This window comes from Sorghum bicolor, chromosome 3 (assembly GCF_000003195.3).
Source record: "Sorghum bicolor cultivar BTx623 chromosome 3, Sorghum_bicolor_NCBIv3, whole genome shotgun sequence".
Taxonomy (NCBI): domain Eukaryota; kingdom Viridiplantae; phylum Streptophyta; class Magnoliopsida; order Poales; family Poaceae; genus Sorghum; species Sorghum bicolor.
In genome coordinates, this window is record NC_012872.2 from 61,853,883 (window position 1) to 61,880,215 (window position 26,333).

General features: G+C 45.8%; 2 protein-coding genes across 3 annotated transcripts; both read left to right on the forward strand.

Moving 5' to 3' along the window:
- LOC8069831 lies at positions 1,327-22,605 on the forward strand. Of its 2 annotated transcripts, XM_002456247.2 has the most exons (3): positions 1,333-1,929; positions 2,031-2,761; positions 2,855-3,622. In XM_002456247.2, the coding sequence occupies exons 2-3, from the start codon at positions 2,037-2,039 to the stop codon at positions 3,501-3,503; spliced, it is 1,374 nt and encodes a 457-aa protein (XP_002456292.1). In that variant the 5' UTR covers positions 1,333-1,929; positions 2,031-2,036; the 3' UTR covers positions 3,504-3,622. The 2 variants fall into 2 exon arrangements, with proteins under 2 accessions (XP_021313489.1, XP_002456292.1); XM_021457814.1 differs by lacking the exon at positions 2,855-3,622 and adding an exon at positions 21,826-22,605 and having other exon boundaries at positions 1,327-2,761.
- Positions 14,228-16,622, forward strand: LOC8069832 (protein synthesis inhibitor II). Its single transcript, XM_002456248.2, has 2 exons — positions 14,228-14,735; positions 15,805-16,622. Exons 1-2 carry the CDS (start codon positions 14,647-14,649, stop codon positions 16,610-16,612), a joined length of 897 nt encoding a protein of 298 aa, XP_002456293.2. The 5' UTR covers positions 14,228-14,646; the 3' UTR covers positions 16,613-16,622.

A 26,333-nucleotide genomic window follows, 5' to 3' on the forward strand; every position in this document is an offset into this window, starting at 1 on the left:
TTTTTATTTGACAATTGTCCAATCATGAACTAACTAGGATCAAAAGATTCGTCTCGCAATTTACAGATAAATTGTGTAATTAGTTTTTGCTTTCGTCTATATTTAATGTTTCATGCATGTGCCGTAAGATTCGATATGACGAGGAATCTTAAAAACTTTTTGGACTTTGGGGTAAACTAAACAAAGCCTTAGCAAGCGATAAAAACTTTCGCTCACAATCTCACATCACCATGGGCAGCTGGTTGCATCGTTACGGGAAACCTACCGGCGACACCTTCTGCCATCGGCCTCGGCTCCTTGAGCATGGACGACGTGGAGAAGCATGCTCCTGGCGTGGCGGTAGCTTCTGCTTTGCTTTGCTTTGATCATGGTAGCTCCGCGTAACAGGTCACCGACGCTAGCTGGTCTCCATCTGGCGCGGACTCCTAGGGCCAAAAACTCAGGCACAAGTTTTTTTTTTTAAAAAAAAAACTCGGCACACCACGGACGTAGCTGGTGCTACTGCTGGGTTCTCGTAGAATTATAGAACTTTGACTCACACTTTGTTTAAATTCAAAAAGTTTTTAAATTTTGATATTATAATATTTTTATTTTTATTTGACAAACATTATTAAATTATAAAGTAACTAGATTTAAAAGATTCATCTTACGATTTACAGTTAAAATGTGCAATTAGTTTTTGTTTTTATCTATATTTAATGCTCTATGCATGTTCCATAAGATTTGATGTAACAAAGAATCTTAATTTTTTTTTGGTTTTTAGGGTACAAGGCCTCATGCCTTGTTTAGTTCAAACAAAAACCAAAAACTTTTTAAGATTTCCCGTCACATCAAATATTGCGAGCACATGTATGAAGCACTAAATATAGACGAAAATAAAAACTAATTGCACAGTTACCTATAAATCACAAGATGAATATGTTGAGTCTAGTTAGTCCATGATTGAATAATAATTGCCAAATAAAAACGAATGTGCTACCGTTTCGAAAACCAAAATGTTTTCGAAACTAAACAAGGCGCACCTAGTTGCTACTCGTATAATGGCTTTCAACATAAGGATGGACCCATCCGGCCTTGTTCAGTTGGTAAAAGTTTTGTATTTTGGGTACTGTTGTATTTTTTTATATTTGATAATTATTGTATAATTATGGACTAACTAAGTTTAAAGATTCATCTTGTAAATTACAGGTAAATTGTATAAACAGTTTTTATTTTCGTCTATATTTAATACCATGATGAGAATACTCCGTATGCTTTGAGATTGTTGACATACACGTGTCGTTTGGGGCCATGGTCTTTCACGATTGAGAACCGCTCCTCTCTCTGTTCGCAACTTCCCATCGCCGCACCACATTCTTCCCCACACACACACACGCACAAAAAAAAACCCTTCCCATCCCCGCCCCTCCTCCCACCAGCTCCTCACCGCCGCCCGTCCCTCCACTTCCACCGCTGTCCTTGCCCTCCTGGTTACCGTCAGGGAGGACGCATCCTGGATCTGGCGAGCGCGTCTTCCTTGCGCACCTGGTGACCGGCGTCGGCGCCCTCCAAGCAGCTCCGATTTGACGAGACCGTCGACGCCGGTCGAACCAAGACGGAGACAGGCCATCAATAGCAAGGCTGGGCCGCTGGCGGCGTCCAGGTTTCCAGAGTTCCAGCTGAGGGGGAGATAGACCGGCGCGGAAGTCGAGTCGGACGGATCTCGGCTGTCTGGAGAAGCGCACGCACGCCGGGGACACGCCGGGGATCTGCTTCGGAAGCGAGGACGCGGGAGCGGCGGCGGCCCGACCCGGAAGCTGGGGCGGGGTTTCCCTTTTTCCGCTTGCCTGTTTTCTTCATCGCAGTGATCAAGCTTAATCTGGGTGGGGAAAGTTTGGAAAGATCAATTCGGTGGAGAAGCACGATTCAACAGGGAGGAGCTTCAATCCGGTGAGCAGAATTTCGAAATCAGTTACGTTTCCTCAGATGGCATGACTCTCGTGTCCCCAGTTCCGCGCTGATCTGTAGCTGTCTTGCCGGCGATTTCGAAGGAGGGTATGGATCTGGGACCGTCGCTGCCGGACGACGTGCTCGCGGGCGTCCTCCGTCGCCTCGCGCCACGCGGCCTCGCCGCGTCCCGCTGCGTCTGCAAGGCGTGGCGACGTGTCGTCGACGACCACTGCCTGCTGCGCGCGGATCTCCTGCCGCTCTCGCTGGGCGGCATCTTCCTCAACTTGCATGACCTACGTTTCACGCAGTTCCTCTCTCGCCCCACGACGGGCGCCGTAGTCTCCGGCCGGCTTGACTACACGGTGCCCGGTGAGCACGGCTTCATGCCCCCCGTCTACGTCAGGGATCACTGCAATGGCCTCCTCTTGCTCGACCACTGCGTGGTGAACCCCGCCACACAGCAGTGGGCGCCCTTGCCCCCGCTCCCGCCATTGCCCGACCCCCTCCACACGGAGCAGTACCTTCTGTTTGACCCCACCCTGTCACTCAATTATGACTTGTTGATAGTGCCTGATATTCCTTCCGAGCTGAACGATGAATGTGAGGAATCTGAATGGCCGCCGTCCACCTTGATACTACATGTCTTTTCATCAGAGGCTGGTTCTTGGGAGGAGAGGACATTCGGACGGGAAGGGGAGGCTGCGGGGATGTTAGCTGACATGGTTGGGTCAAGACGACATTTCTTCGACCGCCAATGTGGTTTCTTCGTGCGTCAATGTGGCTACTGGCGGGGAGAACTCTATATATGCTGCGAGAACTGTTTTGTTATGAGGTAGATGTATATGCTAACTCCTTAAACATTGTCATTCTGGTTCTGGTTTTAAGCATTATGATAAGATTATTTATAATTATATTATTATTGCAGAATATCACTTTCAAACAATACGTATCAAGCAATTAGGATGCCCACAGAAGATGTATTTTATCTGGGAAAATCAATCAATGGGATATACTGTGCATCCATATTTCAGGGGTCACAACTTCAGGTTTGGTTCCTTAACGACCAATGTGTTCATGGTCAGACAGAGTGGGTGTTGAAGCATGGCAGAGACATCTTCCCCTTCCTGCCAAATCTGAACTATGACGAACAGTGTGATGGTCCTTGGATCTTACAAGATTTTTACTATTGCCGACAAGAAGAACATAATTCTTATGGTGAAGCTTATGATGTGGTGTACAAAAACGAAGCAATACTTGAAGAGAAATTTGTGTGGGACTCTGACAATGATAATGTTCTGGAACCAGGAAGTAGGTGCAAGGATTCTTATATCTATTTTCTTGGATTTCATCCGTACAAAGAGGTTGTCTTCTTGAGTGATAAATTCGACCGGGTGTTAGCCTATAATTGGAGTAGCTCAAGGGTTCAAGATTTGGGCAAGGTTTTCCCAAAATTCTATATAGACTGGAATCTCCATTTCCACCATACACTGGTAGCAGCGTCTTTCCCATACACTCCCTGCTGGTTGGGAGAGCTCCCTGAGAAACTGAATTTAGAAGCTCAGCTGGAAGATTAGAATGTGTTCCCTTGCAAGCAATTTGAAGATCCTGTCTGTTCTTTTGATATTTGTGTACACACATTGCTCCCTGCAAAACTAAATTTATATATCTCTAGTTTAAATTATCTTATTTTCCTTGCCTCTGAGTACAACTGATCTTAGTTTGTCTTTCTGCATGGATCACTGCTGAATGAACTTGGTTTCTTTTTGGTTCAGCTAGGATTGCCACTACTGGGGCCCTTGAGGCATGGATTCTATTGGTGAGAGTTGAGCCAAACAGCAGAGGTCTGGGCTTGCTGGTGTTGTGCTAAATCCAGTTGTGCAAGTCAGGCTTGTGACTGAACTAAGCTAGAAATAGTAGTCAGTATACCTGCCCTTAACAAAACTCTACTGTGATTGATTTTCTGCAAAGTGGGCTTGGTTCCCTGGTTTAGCTTGTATGTTAGTTTGCTGATAGGACAAAGTTCTGAAAACAAAATTCCATTGGTGGGAGTACATAGAAATATCTCAGATAAACAAATTGAAAAAAGTCTACATAACCCCCTCTCCTTGGCACCATGATTACTTTACCCTGTGAACTTTGAAACCGTCTAACGAGCACACTAAAGTTTCCCAAACTGTTTAATTAATCCCCTAGAGCGGTTTTGGTAGCTGGTTTTCCGTACGTGGCACTTCAACGTGGAAAGAGAGGACATGGTGGCACTGGGCCCTTGATTTCAGTCTCCTTCACCCCAAATACGGATATGCCTTTGACCCGCTGACGTTCTGGTTCGTGTGAATGCCTGCGCAGCGCAAGGCTTTGCCAACATAGGAGCGTCCTGGTGCAAGAGCGGCGGCGGTGAGGCTCCATTCCAGTGTGCCAGCAGCAAGGCGCGGGCAACAAATGGCGAGAGAAGGACGGGGTTCCAGTTCAGCCACACAGTGGCGGACGGCCTCGACACAGCTCAATGCATAAACGCCACTAGTGGCATGGTGCATGGTCACGCGACACCGATAGTTGCCTTGGCCTGGGGCCACGAGGCGATCCCAAACCCTCCCGACGCACACCCACTTTGTTCCTAATGTAGCTTCGACTTCGTTCCTAACGTAGCTTCGGCTACAATACCTTGCTATGGACATCTCCATGGACTACATCGGGGCCTTTTTCTTTTTCTGTGTGCCATTATAAAAGATGCTCCATTCTCCTATGCTATTAAAAAGTTCGCTCGTCCCTGTGTGACCAGACACTAATTTCTTTTGCCCTATGTGCCATTCCGTTGTCTTTTGCCTCTAACGGTGGATAACGGCTGAACCATTTGACACTGATGCCCATAGAAAATGAAAACTTCCTCTGTGCCATCTCACGGACTTCCTCTGGCGCCGCTCCGCACCCCGCGCTACATCGCCGAGATCCTGGCGGGCTTCCTCCTGGGGCCCTCCGTGCTGGGCCGCGTCCCGCACTTCTCCGACATCGCCTTCCCCGTCCGCAGCATCTTCATCCTCGAGTCCATGTCCCTCGTCGGCCTCGTCTACGACACCTTCACCATCGGCGTCGAGATCGAGCTCCACACCGTCCTCCGCTCGGGCTTCCGCAGCTTCTGGTTCGCCGCCGCCTCCGCGCTCCCGCCCTTCCTCGTCGGCGCCGTCACGGGCTACGTCGCGCTCTCAAGCGCCGGCGACGACGACGGCGGCGGCGGCGGGGGAGGATCCACGACGGCGGCCGCCAAGCAGCAATTCCTCAACCGCCTCTCCTTCCCCGTCTTCCTCGGCGCCACCTTCTGCTCCACCGCCTTCTCCGTGCTGGCGCGCAACATCGCGGAGCTCAAGCTCGCCGGCACCGACGTGGGCCAACTCTCCATCTCGGCGTCGCTCATCAACGACACCTTCGCGTGGGCCGGGCTCACCGTCGCCACGGCGCTCGCGCACGTCCGCTACGGCATGGGGCCCTGCCTCTGTACGCTCATGTCGGGGTCCTCATCGTCAGCGCCAGCTACCTCGTGGTCCGCCCCATGCTCGTCCGCCTGGCGCGCCGCGTCGCCGAGGGCGAGGTCGTCACCGAGGCGCACGAGTGCTGGGTCCTCGTCGGCGTCCTGGTGGCGGTGCTGCTGATGGTTCCGGCCGTAGATCGCCCCGCGCGCGCGAGCGCCTCGCCGACCGCCGCCTCCCTGTAGCGGCCCACGCCGACGCCCTTGCGGCCGTGGCCGCGATCGACGCCCCGTCGCTTGCCCCGGCCCAATACCTTGCCATGGACATCTCCATGGACTACATCGAGCACTTCAAGGCCCGGTTCCTGGAGTAGACGGGCCACTGGTGCACCGCTTTCGATGTGCTCATTGGGAGTCCCTCACTCGCGCGGTGGGGTTCGCACAGGGCTTTCCGTGCATATGTGCTTCAACGGCAATGGAACATGGTGTCGTTGCGCGGCTGCTACACAGCTGCCAACGACGATGACCAGAGCAAGAAGATGTCCCTCGTGTACGACTACATGCACTGATGCACAAGGGCTCGTTGGACAAGTACATCTTTGAGGACGGCCAAGGTCAAGGACTCTCTCTATATTAGACTCATTGCGATCTCTTCTATTTCCCTCTTCTCATCTGTACTAGTTGAGATACATGCTCTGCCCCCCTTCATTTTATTTCCTGTATGTATTGATTTTTTTATTTATGCATAAGGTTTGTGTCCTAGCAGAAAAATATCAGCATGTCTTAATGCACTGTGCTACTGCTGCAATCTTTCAGTATACATAAGCGTGTGTCTATGGTGATGATTGGTTTATCTTAGACGGTCTCCAATAACCTTTACCTAAAATACAAGACCCAGCGCTACAGGCAAAAGGGTCTATATCCATTTTTAGTCTTCTCCAACAACAAGACTCAAAAGAGAATCCTTCCTGCAAATGAGTCTCGAGGTTTCCTAATACACAGAATGAGTCTTTCATATAGATACTTTGTTGGATGCTATAAGTAGTGTTTTGGAGACCCATTTTGATGGGTCTTTTGTTGGAGATAGTCTTATTCTAAGCATATACCATCGCTGATGATGTACTTATTCCAATTTGATAATATGATGATATACCTGCGAGGTGCTTCCAATAGTTCCGATCATATTTTCATGCCATTGCTATTTTCCTTTTTTTTCTTGACCATATGTTAATGCCAATGATGCTAGAAACAAATACAAGCCTGACCATATTTCCATATCGTTGCTATTTTGCATTTTTTTTCAACACATGTCAATGGTAATGATGCTGGAAACAAAAATATTTTCTCAACTACGGCATATGAAAATGTGCAGTCATGATTGTCAGCCTTTTATGATCTTTTTAAATTCTGATTCTGATTTTAGAGGAGGCATTGCCATATGTTTTTGAATTAGGGCATTTGACATATGGAGTGATACAAACTATTGCATATATGTGCTCCTTTTTGTATTCTTAATGAACTTAGGCAACTTGGAATATGCAATGATGGCTACTTTTTTCTGACAATAATCCAGTCTTCACTGTCTTCCTATCTACGAGAAGATGTTATTCAAGCTTTAACTTCCTCAGGCCCGTCTCCTGAAGCACAATATTATTAGCTGATAGTCTAATATTGCAGCCACTGATATCTCCAAATGATTGAGACACCGGCGTTTTTTTAACTTCGTCTCAATAGCGGTTTCATGGCTTATTATTCAAGCTTTAACTTCCTCAGGCCTGTCTCCTGAACCACAATATTATGTTGCAGTTGGATTCTTGTTATAAAAGAAAAGGCATAAGTATCATACTCTTAGTGATATTCATTTATTTATTTTTTAAGTGATTAATTTTAGCCTTCATAAGCAAAATGTTTATAATTAAGTTTGGGCTTTATTTTAGTGGCTTTCATAGTTGTATTCTGACCAAAGTCATTTACAACTATTGATTGTCATGATTCTATTGTCCACTAATAAGGCCTTGTTTGGTTCAGAGAGTTAAACTTTACCACCTATCACATCGAATGTTTTGACATATGCATAAAGTGTTAAATGCAGACTATTTGTGAAACTAAAAACACAACCAAAGAATAATTTGCGAGACAAATATTTTGAGCTTGATTAGTCTATGATTGGACACTAATTGCCAAATAAAATAAGGCCTAGTTTAGTTCCCATTTTTTTAGTTTTGAGCACTGTAGCATTTTTGTTTTTATTTAATAATTATTATCTAATCATGAACTAACTAGGCTCAAAAGATTCATCTCGCGATTTACAGGTAAACTGTGTAATTAGTTTTTGTTTTCGACTATATTTAATGCTTCATGCATATGTCATAAGATTCGATGTGATGCGGAATCTTGAAATTTTTTTTATTTTTGGGTAAACTAAACAAGGCCTAAAAATGCTACAACATCTGTTAAACTTTAACACCCCCAACCAAACAACCCCTAAGATGTTTATTGTCCTAAGTCATATTTATAAGCCTTATTATTGGGCATAATGTAAAGTTTTAGATATTCCTAAAGAAGGCTATAAGAAATATCTAAGAGCCCGTTTGGATGTTGGTATTGGGACTTAGATTTAGCATTAGATCTTATGTCATTCGATTCCAATGTTTGGATGGTCTTGGAATTGTCTTAAGGAATCAGCGCCGCGCAGGCCACGGGCGTGGGCACCGGTCACACCGCCACGCAGGTCACGAGGATCCTGATGCTGGCCTGCGTTGGGGAGGAGTAGCCGCCAGTGAAGCCGAACTGGATGGGGCCGAGCACGACGATGAGCGTGCAGAGGAAGGCTAAGATATGGGACTCACGCAGGACGACCATGGAGGAGGTGTCAGCGGCGTTGGGGCTGGACGGGGGCCATCCCTATCCGGTACTAGCTCCCGCTATTGGGCAGCACTCCAAGACGCCATAGTGGTCGCTGTCATTCTCATACTCGTCGTTGAATGCCTTGTTGCTTTTTTTCTCGATCAGGCACATATAGGTCCGTGCTTTATTAGGAGGAAAAGGGTGGTCATAAGATTTTGTTTAAACAAATACAAGATGTTGGCGAGGGGCCAGTGACTAAACTCCTAACTACTGGAAACAACAACTGAAAAATTACATGCTAAAACGATGTTGCGACCAAGCACTAGCAAACACAACCAAAGGTCTAAACCCAGCCTCACGCCAAACGTCCGCCTTTGCCATCAGGTCCTTGGCTACGGCGTTGACAGCGGACACCCGTCCACAGAAAACTCTAGAGTTCCTCTCTTTCCACAAGCTTCAAGAGACAAGCAGGACCAAGGAGTCAAATGTCGGCCGGCCTTCAGCCTACAGTCATTCACGGCTACACAGCCACCAGGCTGCGAGATCCGGTTCTTCAGAAGCCGGCACCAAAGAAAGCAACCCCAGAGGCAAGAACAACAAGGACCAGAGTTGCCTGGCAAGCACACACCCAACAAAGAGGTGCCCACATGATTCCATAGCCTGGGCACATAGGTTGCAGTCGTCGGTATCCTGGAAACCATGACGCCGCCTACATTCATCTGTCCACAGCCTGCCTGCGGTGCAAGGCCAACCAGAAGAAAAGCTTGACCTTGGGTGGAGCCTTTGTCTTCCAACGTTCTTTGGCACCGAGAAGTGACGTCGAACCGACAAAAAAAGCTCTGTAAGTCAATGAGGCCACGAATTTGTCGTCCGGTGACCACTTCCACACAAATTGATTAGCTTGCAGAGGGTTGAGATTCACGGTGTGAAACACCCGCCACACGGATAGGTACTGTCGCCCTGTTGCTCACCATGGCGTCGTGCGTGCTCGCCACTCCGCTCACAAGGAGATTTGATTTGTTTCCTTTTCCTGGCCTATGGGTGGGACTTTGGGAGGAGGAGGAGGAGGATGCGAATGCCAGGAGACGAGCGATGGAGGAGGCCGGTAGTGGCAGCTTGCTCCTAGGCGTGCTCGGCAGCGTCGTGGTCGTAGCATGCGTCGGCCACCCGGTGCAGCGAAACAAATAGGCCCAAAGAATGCAACGACGGTGTGATGTGGAAGTGATCGAGCTAAACTAGTACCACGAGGCTATGTCTATGGTCTACGTATGTTGCAGTGACTGACGGTGTCGTGTCCTGGATTCGTGTGGTGTGATTGGCGGAAAGGACGTGGGTTTTGTGGGCGTGCACACTGGCTGAGCTAGAAACCTGTTTCGTCCACCGACCCCCCACAAGCAATGCTAGTGTGTATTTCTCGAGCGGTTGGTGTATATGTATAGCCTTATAGAGTGACGGTTTACTTTCATTACAAACAAACAAAAATGCATCTTATACATTTGTTGGCCCAAATTGAGTCGTCATAGATTGACATTTCAGTTTGTCATGGATTAGTTGTCTGTCTATTATACTCAGGCCATATTCAAGCCCACATCCAAACCACGGTGTCAAAAAAGAACATCATAAATTAGTGTGAAATCATCATTGCATTAACATGCAACATATCTCATAATACACTAATGAGAAAATTTCCTATTTGACACCTAAAAAATGATGTTTTCCCATGTGACACCGAAACCGAAAATTCTTTCCTATATATCCTCCACTCGAGTTTTTCTTTCCTATTTAACATTTTCATTAGTTTTGTGACCAGCCACCGTTAGTTGTCCAAGTGAGGCAATGGGAAAAGACCGTTATGCCCTTTGAGGAAAGCAAATGAACTCGATCATCTCTAGAGTCACGGTTGTTCGTCCTCTCGAGTCGCGCTCCAATGGAGCCTTCCTCCCTGTAACTCTAGATTGAGGCGAGCGGCCATGGAGGAGGGCGGCGCGGCCAAGCAGGCAGTCGTCATGGATTTAGAGGCAGGAGCCGTGGCCTCGTAGCTGGCCGTCGCGATCACGGTGCCAGCCTCGCAGGTGTCCGACGCGGCCATGGGGGGCGGGCGCCGCGGCCCCGGACTCGGGGCCAGCTGTCATGGACAAGGGGGCGGCCAAGGCATGTGCAAGCAGGGCCGACACGCCCAGGACACCGCACCAATTCATAGAAGGTCGTCGCGCCTGCAAGCTCCAACCCTGGCCGCGCCGCCACGGGAGATGCCGCAGGGCCGGCCGCGCCTGACCACGGACGCAGCGCTGCCCTCGCAAACCAAGCGTCTGTTGCTGGCGGTCGTGCTCTGCCTTGTTTCGTTCGTGCTGTCACAGACTCCCCTCGCGCCCACGAGTTATGCTCTGTTTTGCCCGTGCTCCTTTGCTATGGCCATTTTGCTTTAGATAAATAATCTCACAAATTCATTAATATTATATAGGAATAATACACATATACGTGTCTCACACCAGCAGCAAAACTGAGCCATCCGTCTCGTCATCTACGGCTGAGATTAAAAGAATTGATATTAAACTGAATATAATTATAAGTAGATGTATAAGATGATGTTCGTTCTTTTATTTATTTTTATTTTACAGAAGCAAAAAAAACATAGCATTTCGAGATAAAAACATTCAAAAAAAAGATAGCATTGTCAACCATGGAATGTCATTACTTGTAAAAAAACCTCCAAGGGTAAAACTGACTCTTCTCATAGGACTTAACACTGTTAGCTGCTCAAACTAACAGAAATGTTAAATAGGAAAGAAAAACTCGAGTGGAGGACATATAGAAAGAATTTTGGTTTCGGTGTTAGGTAGGAAAGCGGCATTATTTTCAGTGTCAAATAGGAAATTTTCTCTACACTAATCATACAAACAAGCATTGATTCTTTCATTTATTGGCATGTCCACTATTGTCACATATAGTTTGAGAACAATCAATTCATAGCCAAACTAACAATGTATGTCTGAACTAAGATTTTATCTCTAGTAAGTCTAAAATAAACAGACACTAGTATATATGATTCCACGAGTAATTCAATTGGCTTGCTATCCATTTGATGTGCTACCAAGCACCTCCAGAAGCTGCTTAAAAAAAACATCTCTAGAAGCTTCCTGAAAAATAATATGAATATGAAATGAGTTAGTTTTGAGTAGAGATTCTAAAAATAAATGCCATCTATTTATTAGAAGATCAGATGCATACTAGAGCCGGTGGCTGGACATATAGATAGAAGTACTTTGTTCCCATCATTACTGCATCTAAGAAAGATGCTTTGATCAGCAAACCAAAAGATACAGAGAAATAGAAAAATAAAATTAGAAAACTGACATCCATTAGCACTTTGATCAGTTTATTGTCAACAAGATAGTAACAAGCACCTCCCAGAAGCATAGAAAAAATGATTTCCCAAGAAGCATTGTGCTTGGTTTCAGATCCTAGGAATTAATATCGTGTCTGAACAAAATGCCTAAAATACTTCAACTAATGATGAAAGAAAACACTACAGCACGAACCTGCAATGCCAATGTTAGCGCTTAAACTCCTGAGATTGTATTGGTGGTGGATGGAAGGTCTAGGCTTGAACACGCGGCGACAAACTGGCGGCGCCGTGCTCGGCGCCTAGGGTTCCAGCCGTGGAGCACAAGAAGGTGGCGAAGAAGATAGAACAAGGCTGGGCGCCCAAGGGAGATAATAATATCTCAATCCCAGGCTAATCCGTATTCCTTCCAAACTGTTTAACTTGTACAAGACTTAATAACCAAACTCCTAATCTTTAGGGACTCAACCAAGAGTCCAACTAGATATGCCTAACAAACTGCCCTACGCCATGGCTACTGTAGCGCGGGCACTGTTCATGCCTTCAGTCACTCTTCAGCCACTAGCTAGCCTTGTTGCGACGACTATACTTGTTGTCCACCACAACAGGGCACTGTTCACGCCTTCAGCCACTAGCCTTGTTACGATGACTATACTTGTTGCCCACCATAACAGCCAACATAGTCCTATCGTGAATGACATACCTTGTAAGTTGGTACTCAGCATTCAGAAGTGCCATGTAGGTCATTGTTTACGGCCATGTACATGCATGATCAAATCTGCTATTGGGTGATACAACGTTTTGTATATGAAGACAAGAACAATGCTATATGCTCTTCTGTTTAGCTTTTGAGTAAGCTTTTGGGTAAAAAAATATTTCAGTTTAGAGTAAAATATATGTAGGATTTAACAATGAATTAGTAACCTGGACCAGAAGAGATCTAATATGTTTAGTATGTGGACATGTGATCTATATGACTGACAATTCAGCAAACTCCGATTTTGAATATATTCAGTATATGGGCATGTGTTCTGCGCAGCTTCATACGTGGTTTGCTACTATACAGTGGCTCTTGATTTATTTTTATTTTTATTTTTATTTTCATTCGTTTGAGTAAAAGGTGAGATGAAGAAAGGAGGGGAAAAAGATCGTCCCTAATCCTACCGTTCCTCATTCTGCATATCTTGCAGTGTGAATGCCCACAGCCACGATCTGTGTCCGAGGCGGTTGTGCATGACGATTTGAGTCTGCAGGAGAAATGATCCGAATCCCTTACCACGCACACGAGGCAAATCAGCTTTTACCGTGCGCCACGTTATTCACATCTTTTGCCCTACGGGCCAGAAGTGGTCGTTGAGAGCCAGCCAACCAAAGCCGCACCGGTTCGTTGATACCGTACGTGTCCACGACATCCTGATCGGTTGGCATGTGGAACCGGAAGATACTCCCAAAACAGAAACCACTATAATTTATAATTTATATGTCACTTAAGTATTTTAGTGATATGACAAAATAGTTATTAAAGAGAGAGAAAAATCATAAAAACCGGATTTAAATTAGAAACAATATTTACACGAAAATCAAGACATGAAAGAATGTGATTCGTAGAGATTAGAGAGAGAATATATGTGATTAGATAAAAAATTGTTCCTTAAAAACTATCTACTGAGATTATGGTTATATATAAAACAGGTAAGTTCTTTAATCCGTTAGCTCCAGGGGTCCACTGGTCGAGCGATCTCGTTCATTCCTAGGAGGAGAGAGTAACTACTCAAATATACTCTCTCCGTCCACGAAAGAGTCAATTTCTAGAGTTGTACTAAGTCAAACTTTTTAAACTTTGACCAAATTTCTAAAAAAAAATGCTAAGATTTATAGTATCAAATTAGTATTATTAGATTCATCATAGAATATATTTTCATATAATATGTATTTTATATTATAGATGTTATTACTCTTTTCTATAAAGTTAGTCAAACTTTAAAAAGTTTGACTTTCACGGATCCTAAGAATTGATTCTTTCGGAGACGGAAGGAGTATATATATATATATATATATATATAATCTATAGGAATTAACAATAGTTTCTAGCGTTACAACTGTCCTTACGCTCTTCGTCCTAGTCCCACCATCAAAAGGTGTGAACACTCTCCGCCCACGCATTAATAGACAAACCAAAGGTACAAGAGATATAGAGCATATTCGCTTGTGTGAAAAACCAACTAAATAGCTGGCAGATAAGCTGAAGTCAACGTAACCTTAGAAAGTGGCCAGGGCCACCTGCATGCCATGAAATGTACGTACGCTTCTGCCGGTGCGGCCGTCCGGGGCTTGCCGAGCCGAGTAGTCAAATCTGCCAACCATATGATGCTAATTCTGCAAAACTGACGTCGCTAATTCTTCAAGAGATGATGCTGTTTCTGCAAAACTGACCAAACGTGCTGTGAGTGGCAATGCTGGGTCTTGTTTAGTTCCAAAAAATTTTGCAAAATAGAAATAGTGCCACTTTCGTTTGTATTTGACAAATATTATCCAAACATGTACTAACTAGACTCAAAAGATTCATCTCGTCAATTTCGGCCAAACTGTGCAATTAGTTTTTATTTTTATCTATATTTAATACTTCATGCATGCGTCTAAAGATTTGATGTGACGGGAAATCTGAAAAATTTTGCAAAATTTTCTGAGAACTAAACATCACCCCCAAATCCCAAAACAGTTTTACTCTTGTTGCGTATGAGCAATTTATTACCAGCTCAAGCGGTTGGTGCAGGAAGAAGGAGAGCGGGCGATAAAATGAACCAGGCAAGTCCTAACCTCCATAAACAATTGGGGGCAATGCCAACCGCGGGCGGTTGTATTGTGATGTTTTGGAGGAACAGGCAGGTATCAGTCACTCTCTATCAGCTCAGAACTACTATCCTCCTCGGAGCCACTGCCATTGCTTTTGTGTTGCACGCTTCATGGTGGTGCACCCTGCATGATTCGAGTATAAATAGCCCTACCAGGCTTGCTAGTTGCTACCAGAGCCTTTCACCAGAGATCAGAGACAGAGAGACAGAGAGAGATGGTGATGATGATGATGCGCGGCCCGATCCTTCTCCTTCTGCTCGTCGGAGTTGGAGTGTGTGTGTTCGCTGATGCCAAGACCACCACGTAAGTCACAGTGTGCTCTCATCTTCAATTGGATGGTACTTCCCCTATATTCTCTCATTCATACATATAAATGAAACGAAACCAAACCAAATTGTATCCACCCATTCATCTAGATTAGATGGAGAGTAATCTCTTTAAAAAATGTGATTGTTATTCATGTTGTCACCTTAGCAGGGGCAGATGTAGTGTAGGTGCATGGGGGTACAACTGTACCCCCAAAATTTTTATACAAATACTTGGTATGTATACTTTTATATTATTATTATTATATTATATATATATTTAGAATAGTTTAGCAAATAGCAATCTCGCAAGTTTAAGTGCTTATCTGAGAGAGTAACTGAGCAAACGACCTGCAACCCTATAATAGCACTCTTCTTTCCGAAGCCTCGGAAGCAAAAAATGAACCAAAGAACATAGCACAAGTACAAAATAAAAATGACAGAAGTTATAAAAGATAGATATATAAACTCTTTTTTCCTTCCAAAGCATGGTATTACAATTTTAATTTGTGAAGTTTGAATAGTAATCATGTTTAACAATCAGACATTTTTTTGGAAAAAAAAATGTGTGTAGATTACGCGATAAATAAGTAGTTTTTACTTTTATAGAACATCATGGCATTAGGAGCAATAATGAGCTAGATTTTTAGTGAACTACTCGATAAAGCACAATAGATATCTTCATCCATTCTGAATCTGCAAGAAACTCATAATCTTATCAAGAACATGGCAATGATCATCTTTGTATAATTATGTAGGAAAGTTGGTGAATTGTATCTTTAGATTCGTACACCTAATGATTTTATCATCATTCTGACGTCGTATATATGATTATCAAATTGCATCGCTTAGTTCGTACCCCTACGATTAAAATCCTAGATCCGCCATTGCACCTTAGCTGTCTTTTTCCCCTATAAAGTTTGTCATGTACTAATGCAGTAGACTATTGACAAGTGTTTATGATATGGGCTGCATCTCTCCGTATGGGCTGTAATCACTTAGACGTATGGGCCTTGGGCAGATCCATTTTACTCTGCATGTAACGAACTCGTAACGTTGGATTTCAGGACGGAGGTCTGGCAGTGGCAGGACGACAAGGCAACAGTGACCATGACGTTGGACGTCACTCTCGGCGTTCAACACTTCAAGGCCACCATGTCCCAGCTCGAGCGCCAAGCGGCGCTCACGACCACCAAGCCCCATATCGAAAAGAGACCCGTCCTGGGCAAACAGAAGGCGAGGCCGGACAACTGGGCCCACGTTACCGTCAAGGGTAATGGCGGGATCCAGTCAACCTTGGCCATACGGCTGGATAATATGTATCTCGTCGGATTCAAAACCGGCGCCAATTGGTATGCCTTCGACGGTAAGGAAAATCTCATCCAAGGATCCACTAAGCTCGGCTTCGGGGATACATACAAGTCATTGACAGGGGGCTCGTACCTCGACCTGACAAGGGTTGAGGTTGGGAAGAAACCCGCTGAGGACGCGCTTGCCACTCTGGCGAGTTACCATCATGGATCCACTCCACAGAAAGAAGTTAAGAAGGCGCTCGTCACCTTTGTGCTCATGCTTTGCGAAGGCTCTCGCTTGACGCTCGTCCGTCAGGACGTTATTGCGGCTTGGGATAAGGGGGGCAAGGTTGGCACAACAGCCGTGAAGCTCACGACGAACTGGCGTATCGTGTCTTGCGCCTTGCTCCACTGGAGCAAGTCCAAGAAATGGAATTCGGCTGAATCCAAGGAAATTGAGAAGGTCGGGGATCCAGAGATGAAGACCCCCGCGGCGGCGGCCGCCAATATCTACCTTATACTACAGGCAGAGGAGTGCTCACCGGATGCCACCCCCACTGAAAAAGAGCCCCAAGTGTACTAGGCCTAACAATAAAACATCTACGGCCTCCTATAGTCTTATATATACAGTGAAATTCCATTCCTAAGGCACTGCAGTGAAAAAGCATATGTACAACTGATTGATTCAAGTTTTAGCGGAATGAGATTTGGGTGTGCTTCCTGGTGCTTGGGTTCTCTGTTTTTATTTTCTTTTTCTTTTTTTTGCTGAAGAAAAAACCAAATCCAAAACCCTAGCATAAGAAATTACACAAATTCCATCAGAATCCCCAACCCTATGATTAAGAAAAGGGCCTAGTGCTCAGCTCACCTAAGACGACGTCGTTGGGCTACTGCGTGAGCTCGCCGACGGAAGCAAAAGGGAGCCGTGCCGCCGCATTGCCTGTCCAAGCGCGGTCCCCGCCCTAAGGGCGCCGGCGAACAGCGGCCATGCGCGTGCTCGCCGCCGGCGCATCAGGAAGCGCGCGGCCTGAAAAGAGCGCCACGGCGGTGCCACTCGACGGTGACGCGTGCAGCTTCGGCTGCGCGCGCGCGCCGGCGAGGGGTGCCACTGCAGCGCCGCCATCTCCCTCCGTCGCGCGCGCTCGCTGCTCGCCTGAGGGTGGTCGGTGCGTGAAAAAGCGGAAAAGGAAGGGAAGAGAATAAAATGAGGTTTGCGTCGGCTGCTGGTTTTGTTACGATGGGAATTATCCGCAGCCGTCCGATCAGATCCGGCGGCCAGGGGCATTCGTGGCCTCAGCTGGGCCGGCGGGGGGAGAAGTGGCCCGAAAGCCGAAGGGGCTTCCCCGGCCAAGGCCCAGGTTGGGCTTTTGCCAGACCAGGCCGCTGCCCACTAAAGATACGAGGGCCAAAAACTAAAGTTAAGACAATTAAGTTTTTCTATTTCAGTGCCTTTCAATAAGCTTTCTCATTTTATTTAAGTTGCACCGTTTAAGTCTCAGTATTAGCAAAAGTTTATAAGTAAATTCGCTGCGAAATTAAGATGCATTCTTTGGTTAGATTGATACCAACGGGAAAAATCCTAATACGAGAATTGCTTATTTAAGTATATGACGACAGTGGTTAAGTTATAGTTAGACTAAGTTTAATTATAAAGTGGATTTCTTTAAGCTTTCTCCTTGAGTATATGTAAATAAGTTCTAAGTATAATAAATATTCCTGCCATAAGTTAAATTTTTTTTCTCTAATTAAGTTGGAACCAGCAGGAAATTTTAGTTGCAGAAAATAAAATTCATAAACTAAGCATAAATAATGGGCTAGACTAAGTTATAAAAGAAAAGGCATAAGTATCACACTCTTACTGATACTCATTTATTTATTTTTTGTAAGTGATTAAGTTTAGCCTTCATAAGAAAAATGTTTATAATTAAGTTTGGGCTTTATTTTAGCGGCTTTCATAGTTGTATTCCGACCAAAGTCATTTACAGCTATTGATTGTCACGATTCTATTGCCCACTAATAAGATGGTTTTTTTTTTCTAAGTCATATTTATAAGGCTCATTCTCGGGCATAATCTAAAATTTTAAACATTCCTAAAGAAATACTATAAAGCCTTGTTTAGTTCGTGAAGCAAAAAAATTCGTGACACTGTAGCACTTTCGTTTGTTTGTGGTAATTATTGTCCAACCATGGTCTAACTAGAATTAAAAGATTCGTCTCGTCAATTTTGACCAAACTATGCAATTAATTTTTATTTTTATCTATATTTAATACTCCATGCGTGCATCTAAAGATTTGATGTGATAGGAAATCTTGAAAAATTTTGGGTTCTTGAGTGGAAGTAAATAAGGCCTAAGACTGGCCATAGTGTATCCGTTGCTAGAAAAAGATCTCCAGGTGCCACTTCATCTAAAAGCCAAAATCCACGCATTGCCACAATGTCGGCATCGAGGCTTGAAGGGTACGTAGAGCTGAATGGTCAGAAATATGTGTTATAACGATACACTTTCCTTGCGCTTGGAAATTACTACTTTTTTTATTTGGTCAAGCCGAGGCAGCTACTTGATCCGATGCCTAGATTTTTGAAGTGAGCATCTACAACTGCAATGGTGTGAACCGATGCTTGAACTCCATTTCTCTCATTTCACCATCGATCTTTCATCACATTGTGGCTTAGGCCTTGTTTAGTTTCTAAAATTTTTTAAGATTTCTCGTCACATCAAATCTTGCGGCACATGCATGGAGTATTAAATAGAGATAAAAAAGATAACTAATTGCACAGTTTACTTGTAATTTACGAGACGAATCTTTTGAATCTAGTTAGTCCATGATTAAACAATAATTATCAAATAAAAACGAAAGTGCTACAGTAGCGAAACCCAAAATTTTTCGCGAACTAAACAAGCCTAAGTGCCCGTTTATATATTATATAAAAAGAAGCATCTGGATACAGGTCAAGTAAAGTAGAAACATTTTTTGTTAAAAAAAAGGAGAAACATTTTTTTTTTGGCCTTTACTTCTTTTAAAAGTGCCATGCATCGCAGGGAGCTCAGAGCATCTTGGAGCTGAAAATATCAAACTGCGGGCACCTTCTTTCAAGCAGTGCTGAACATTCCCTGAATAAGAGGAGACAAAGATTGGCAATGGTTACCAATCTGTATTAAGTTTATCATAACTATTTCATCTATATATCATTTATTACAAGTACTTCTGATGTCGATGTTGAATGATACTTATGGGGGTGTTTAGGACTGCTACACAAACTCTGCTCTATAAACTCCACTGTGGAGTAACTCAAAAAAACTGGAGTTTGTGGAGTACCTCTTTAGGTGCTCTTACAACTTCACCCTTTTTTCATGAACTGAGTACGTGGAGCTGAAACCGTTTGGCTAAAGAACGTGGAGCGAAGCTGGAAAAACTTAGAACAGATCAGTTCCAAATACCTCCTTAAAGCGTTTATACTCCTTATTAATCTTAGTTGGCCACACAAGTAGTAGCAGGAAGGTAAAGTAAGGACCAATTTACTGGCGAAGGCACTCAATCTGATCCATATTGTTAAGGTCACAGATGATGGAGTAAATTACAAATTTTAAGAATATAATAACATCTATAGGACCTAAAGGCAAAACCATAAAATAGACCAAGTAGAGATACTTTACATGTACCTTCGATCTCCAGGTTCCTTAGTTGATTACTAAGGCCTTGTTTAGATGCGAATTTTTTTTATTTCGCTACTGTAGCACTTTCGTTTGTTTGTGGTAAATATTGTCCAATTATAGACTAACAAGGGTCAAAAATTCCTCTCGTGATTTACAGACAAACTGTGTAATTAGTTTTTGTTTTTGTCTATATTTAATGTTTCATATATGTGCCGTAAGATTTGATGTGACAAAAAATTTTAAATTTTTTTTGGTTTTTTGGGTGAATTAAACAAGGCCTAAAAAGTATGTTAATTCAGTCAAATAACAAAGGAACATATATGCTCAGAAAGTCGTGGGTAGAACGACAACATCATCCAAGATGAGAAGGCTTCCCGCGGATGAGAGGTCAGCGAGTACGTACGTAGGAGGCCTCCCACGCAAGGGGATGTGCTTCGCCGGTGGGCTACAGGCTGCAGCCCTTCCGTGCCGTCGTCGCGGTCCGGTGGCCGTGCTTGCATCGCCTCGCTGGTGCGCCGCGTCCGTATAACAAGCCGTTACGAGACGCAATGTCCGCGTGACCGCAGAGGTGCCGACGCGTCGTCGACCGAGGTGGCGGGGTGCCGTGTAGCAGAGCAGGACTGCCCGCCGGGCGTCTTGGGCAGAAGATAATCTGAGAAGCCGTCGGCCCGTCGCCCTCCCTCTCAACTCCGCTCCTCTCTCTGTTCCCAACTTCCCATCGCCGCATTCTTCGCCTCCCACCACAGCAGCTTGAGCTCCTCACCACCGCCCCTCCCTCCACTTCCACCGCTGTCCTTGCCCTCCTCGTTACCGTCAGGGTGGACGCATCCTGGATCTGGCGAGCGCGTCTTCCTTGCGCACTTGATGACCGGCGTCGGCGCCCTCCAAGCAGCTCCGATTTGACGAGACCGTCGACGCCGGTCGAACCAAGACGGAGACAGGCCATCAATACCCAGTAGAATAGCAAGGCTGGGCGGCTGGCGGCGTCCAGGTTTCCAGAGTTCCAGCTGAGGGGGAGATAGACCGGCGCGGCAGCCGAGTCGGACGGAGCTCGGCTGTCCGGAGAAGCGCACGCACGACGGGGCACGCCAGGGATCTGCAGCCGCGGTCTCTCATACCAGTGATCAGGCTTAATCTGGGTGGGGAAAGTTTGGAAAGATCAATTCGGTGAAGAAGCACGATTCAACAGGGAGGAGCTTCAATCTGGTGGGCAGAATTTCGAAATCAGTTACGTTTCGTCAGATGGCATGACTCTCGTGTCCCCAATTCCGCGCTGAGCCCTAGCGGATCTGTAGCTGTCTTGCCGGCGATTTCGAAGGAGGGGGTGGATCTGGGGCCGTCGCTGCCGGACGACGTGCTCGCGGGCGTCCTCCGTCGCCTCGCGCCACGCGGCCTCGCCGCGTCCCGCTGCGTCTGCAAGGCGTGGCGACGTGTCGTCGACGACCGCTGCCTGCTGCGCGCGGACCTCCTGCCGCTCTCGCTGGGCGGCATCTTCCTCAACTTGCATGACCTACGTTTCACGCAGTTTCTCTCTCGCCCCACGACGGGCGCCGTAGTCTCCGGCCGGCTTGACTACACGGTGCCTGGTGAGCACGGCTTCATGCCCCCCGTCTACGTCAGGGATCACTGCAATGGCCTCCTCTTGCTCGACCACTGCGTGGTGAACCCCGCCACACAGCAGTGGGCGCCCTTGCCCCCACTCCCGCCATTGCCCGACCCTCTCCACACGGAGCAGTACCTTCTGTTTGACCCCACCCTGTCACTCAACTATGACTTGTTGATAGTGCCTGATATTCCTTCCGAGCTGAACGATGAATGTGAGGAATCTGAATGGCCGCCGTCCACCTTGATACTACATGTCTTTTCATCAGAGACTGGTTCTTGGGAGGAGAGGACATTCCTACGGGAAGGGGAGGCTGCGGGGATGTTAGCTGACATGGTTGGGTCAAGAGGACATTCCTTCGTGCGTAGATGGGGTTATTTCGTGCGTCAATGTGGCTACTGGCGGGGAGAACTCTATATATGCTGCGAGAACTTTTTTGTTATGAGGTAGATGTATATGCTAACTCCTTAAACATTGTCATTCTGGTTCTGGTTTTAAGTTATGATAAGATTATTTATAATTTTATCATCATTGCAGAATATCACTTTCAAACAATACGTACCAAGCAATTAGGATGCCCACAGAAGATGAATTTTATCTGGGAAAATCAATCAATGGGATATACTGTGCATCCTTATTTCAGGGATCACAACTTCAGGTTTGGTTCCTTAACGACCAATGTGTTCATGGTCAGACAGAGTGGGTGTTGAAGCATGGCAGAGACATCTTCCCCTTCCTGCCAAATCTGAACTATGACGAACAGTGTGATGGTCCTTGGATCTTACAAGATTTTTACTATTGCCGACAAGAAGAACATAATGCTTGTGGTGAAGCTTATGATGTGGTGTACAACAACGAAGCAATACTTGAAGAGAAATTTGTGTGGGACTCTGACAATGATAATGTTCTGGAACCAGGAAGTAGGTGCAAGGATTCTTATATCAATTTTCTTGGATTTCATCCGTACAAAGAGGTTGTCTTCTTGAGTGATAAATTCGACCGGGTGTTAGCCTATAATTGGAGTAGCTCAAGGGTTCAAGATTTGGGCAAGGTTTTCCCAAAATTCTATATAGACTGGAATCTCCATTTCCACCATACACTGGTAGTAGCGTCTTTCCCATACACTCCCTGCTGGTTGGGAGAGCTCCCTGAGAAACTGAATTTAGAAGCTCAGCTGGAAGATTAGAATATGTTCCCTTGCAAGCTATTTGAAGATCCTGTTTGTTCGTTTGATATTTGTGTACACACATTGCTCCCTGCAAAACTAAATTTATATATCTCATTATCTCCAGATTAAATTATCTTATTTTCCTTGCCTCTGAGTACAACTGATCTGAGTTTAACTTTCTGCATGGATCACTGCTGAGAGAACTTTGTTGCTTTTCGATTCAGCTAGGATTGCCACTACGTACTAGGGCACTTGAGGCATGGATTCTATTGGTGAGAGTTGAGCCAAACAGCAGATGTCTGGGCTTGCTGGTGTTGTGCTAAATCCAGTTCTGCAAGTCAGGCTTGTGATGGAAACTGAACTAAGCTAGAAATAGTAGTCAGTATACCTGCCCTTACCAAAACTCTACTGTGATTGATTTTCTGCAAAGAGGGCTTGGTTCCCTGGTTTAGCTTGTATGTTAGTTTGGTGATAGGACAAAATTCTGAAAACAAAATTCCATTGGTGGGAGTACTTAGACATAGAATCTCAGATAAACAAATTTCCAAAAATGCAGGTGACCCCTACTATCTATTTAATTCTCGCATGTTTGCAGATGCCAGATGTAACGCTGAAGCAGATCAAGAAAGCATACTACAATTGCATGAAATCATGTCATCCTGATCTAAGTGGGAATGACCCTGATATGACAAATTTCTGCATGTTCATCAATGAAGTTTACTACATGGTACAGTCTTAGGAGATAAAATCCTGACATTTTCAAAACTTGTTTTATGGAGCTATATGTATATTGCAATCGTGTGTGAAGCTAATATGAGCAAGTGAATGCCGGTGCTTACCGATCCCATCCAGCGAGCAGTGTATGATGAGATACATGGGTATGCCGCAACTGCAACCAATCCTTTCTTGGATGACAGTGCACCCATGGATCACGTGTTTGTTGATGAGTTTAGCTGCATATGTATTGATGGCTTTGCCCTGAACAGAAACTGCATATGGATTCAATTTAATGAGCTCTTAATTATGTTCTGCTCACATCTCTCTGCAGGATGCAAGAACTATGCTAACGTGTGTTCTAAGGTCTTTTAAAATTGAGGAAGATTTCGGACGGGCAAGAGTTTATGACCAATCAGGCAGCACAGAACTGATTCAAAAAGCTATTGACAGTTGGTGAGAATGGCAAAATCTTTGTTTCATTTTTTGCCTTACTGAAAATTTGGTAATATTTGTTCTGGTTTGGAGTCCTGTATTCGGATTACCTGTTCTGATAGAGTGTGTTTGATTGGCCTCCAAACCTAGCTTTTTGCTTGAATGAGTCAGGTTTGGGGTGTTTGGTTGTCTGGCCAGCCCCTGGAGCCAAGCTCCATCTGGCCTGCTATACAGTCAGGGCTAGGCCCAAGTAGAAACACCAGGTTGGTGTTTCTTCTGGAGCTAGGCTCCGGCTGGCTCCGTGATTCATTCCCGTCACCTCCTGGTCTTTACTCCCGTTCTCTTTCGCTACTAGTCCTCTTCACCGGTATTGACTAGTCAGGTGTGGTGGTGTTCGATAAAATATGTGAGAGCCGGTAACCTTACCAGAAGAGAGAAGAGGTAATTCTGTACAAAACAAGATAGACAACCAAACACACCCAATGCCAGCTAGGCTAGTACAATGCATACAACCAAACAACTACGAATTGGCCTAGTTAGAACAGGCTCAACCTAGGCTGGGTTAGTTTTGCTAGCCAGACTGTATAGAAAACGAACCAAACACACCCTAACTTTCGGGTTAGTTTTGCCTATGAAACTATGAAATGAAACTGTCCATTGAGAGTGGGTGTTTCATCCAAGTTTCATTTCATTTCACATGACATGGTAGTCTTGGAAACAACGTCATGAAACTCTCCACTGAGACTGGCCTATTTATTGCGCCATTTCCAGATGTGCTAGCAGCGTAAGAGCAGGAAGGTCCCGAAGTGCTGGGCTGGGATATGGCATGGCTGGGGATTGTTGCACTTGATCAGTTGCAGAACGCAGAAACTAAGGTTACCACGGAACATCTGATCGAGGCAACTGGGGTCTGGGGCAGTCACATTCGTAGGAGAGAAAGAGGAGCTCGGTTCCCTCGCGCTTTCGGAGGCGCGATAGGGCAGGGGCACCCGCGGGGACATCCGGCAGCACATTCGTCAGGAAAAATCCGGCGTGAGATCCTCAGATCGCCATCAGGCAAGGAAGCTCCTCCGGAATAGTCCGCTTGACCTCCTCCCCCTCCTCCGGCATATGCTGTCTCGGATCCATTCCCGATGCACCTTCCGGCTCCAGCGGCGCGCGGTGCATCTATATATATATTTGCGTCCACCGGGACCAAGACGGACATGTGCTCGTCGGTCGTCGAGCACCGTACCGTAGCAAGAACAGCCGTCGGCCGAGGTGCCGCCGTGCCGGCGCCGGCGAATTACGGGGCAGTTCGTCTTTGGCACAAAGGCACGTCCAGAACTACTCGATGAGGGTCACTTGAGCTGAACTGAACATGCGTGCCAAAGGAGAATTGCCCTGCGATTCGCCCGTGCAGAAGCAGAATCCGTTGGGATGGATGCTGCTGGGTTTTCCTTGATGCGGCGTGCGGGAGATCTGAATGGAAGTTTGAGAAAAAGCTGCATGTGGAACCTGCAGGCGAATCGCCCCGAACCCCCCCCCCCCCCGAGATTCAGCTTCAGATGCGTTGGCATCGCCACCGGTTCTGTACTACTACTCTGCTCGCTTGTGTAGTTTACTATTTTTTTCGCTAACTCTTGGCACAATTTTGAGCATTATGTTATTCTGACTTGGACACCGATGCATGCATTCAGACGCCATATCCATAGGTGTGTGCTGTGTAGTATCCGTGTAGGTGTAGGTGCTCGTTGCAGTTGCAGCACATATGATCTGTATTCTGTACGGCACATAGCATTTGCATGTGAGATACTACTACCAGATAATAATATGTGCATCTGATCCATAGTAGTACCACAAGGCACAGTAGTAACGAAATAATAATGCAACGAGACAAAACAAAACGAGGGCGCAGCTAGCGTTTACTCGGGGGGATTGTTAACTCCTCGTGCCCGCGCGACGCCGCCATACAATAATCTGCCACGCGCGCGCCACCACTCTCCCCCTTCGCGACGAAGCAAACTTGCCGAGGGCACGCACGTCGCGATCCCGGGCGCGCTCGGTCAAAGCCATCTCGGATCAAGTGGCGCGGTACTTGGCTAGCGACGGGCGCGGGTGCACGCAAGAGTCGCCGATCGACGTGCGTGCACATTGGCGGAGAGAGATCGAGTCAACCCTTTAATCGTATAGATATATCGCCGCGTTGCTGTCACTGTCAGTGTCAGAGTCAGGCATGAGCTCGGCTCGTCGATGGCGGCAACACGGCGAACGCGAGGAAGAAAGAAAGGTGCATGTCGAGAGGCAGAGTTCACACCGCCGTGGGCCGGCCGTGGCGTCGTCGTTGTTCGTGTGCCAGTGCAGCACGGCAACGAAACGCATGCTCAACTCTGTTGTCGGGACCGGCCGGGACGCCGATCGGTGGTGACAGTGTCCTTTTTGAAGACTTCACCTCTGACACGAAAGTGCTGGGACTAACAAACCTTTGCTAATTTCCGCTGTCATCAAGAATTCGATCGACGTTATTACAGTATTGTATTATATATATCCATTTGCGCGGGACACGTACGACAGTGACCTAGCTAGGCTGGCGACGTTGGTTTGAAACAATGTTTAATTCTCTCTCGCTCTCGTGGTTGAACGTACCCATTATCTTGCACAGAAAAACAAAATGATTCAACCAAACCATTGACAAAAAAAAAAAAGATCTGTGTGTACTTCTCAATCCCCTCCTTCATCCCCACCAAAT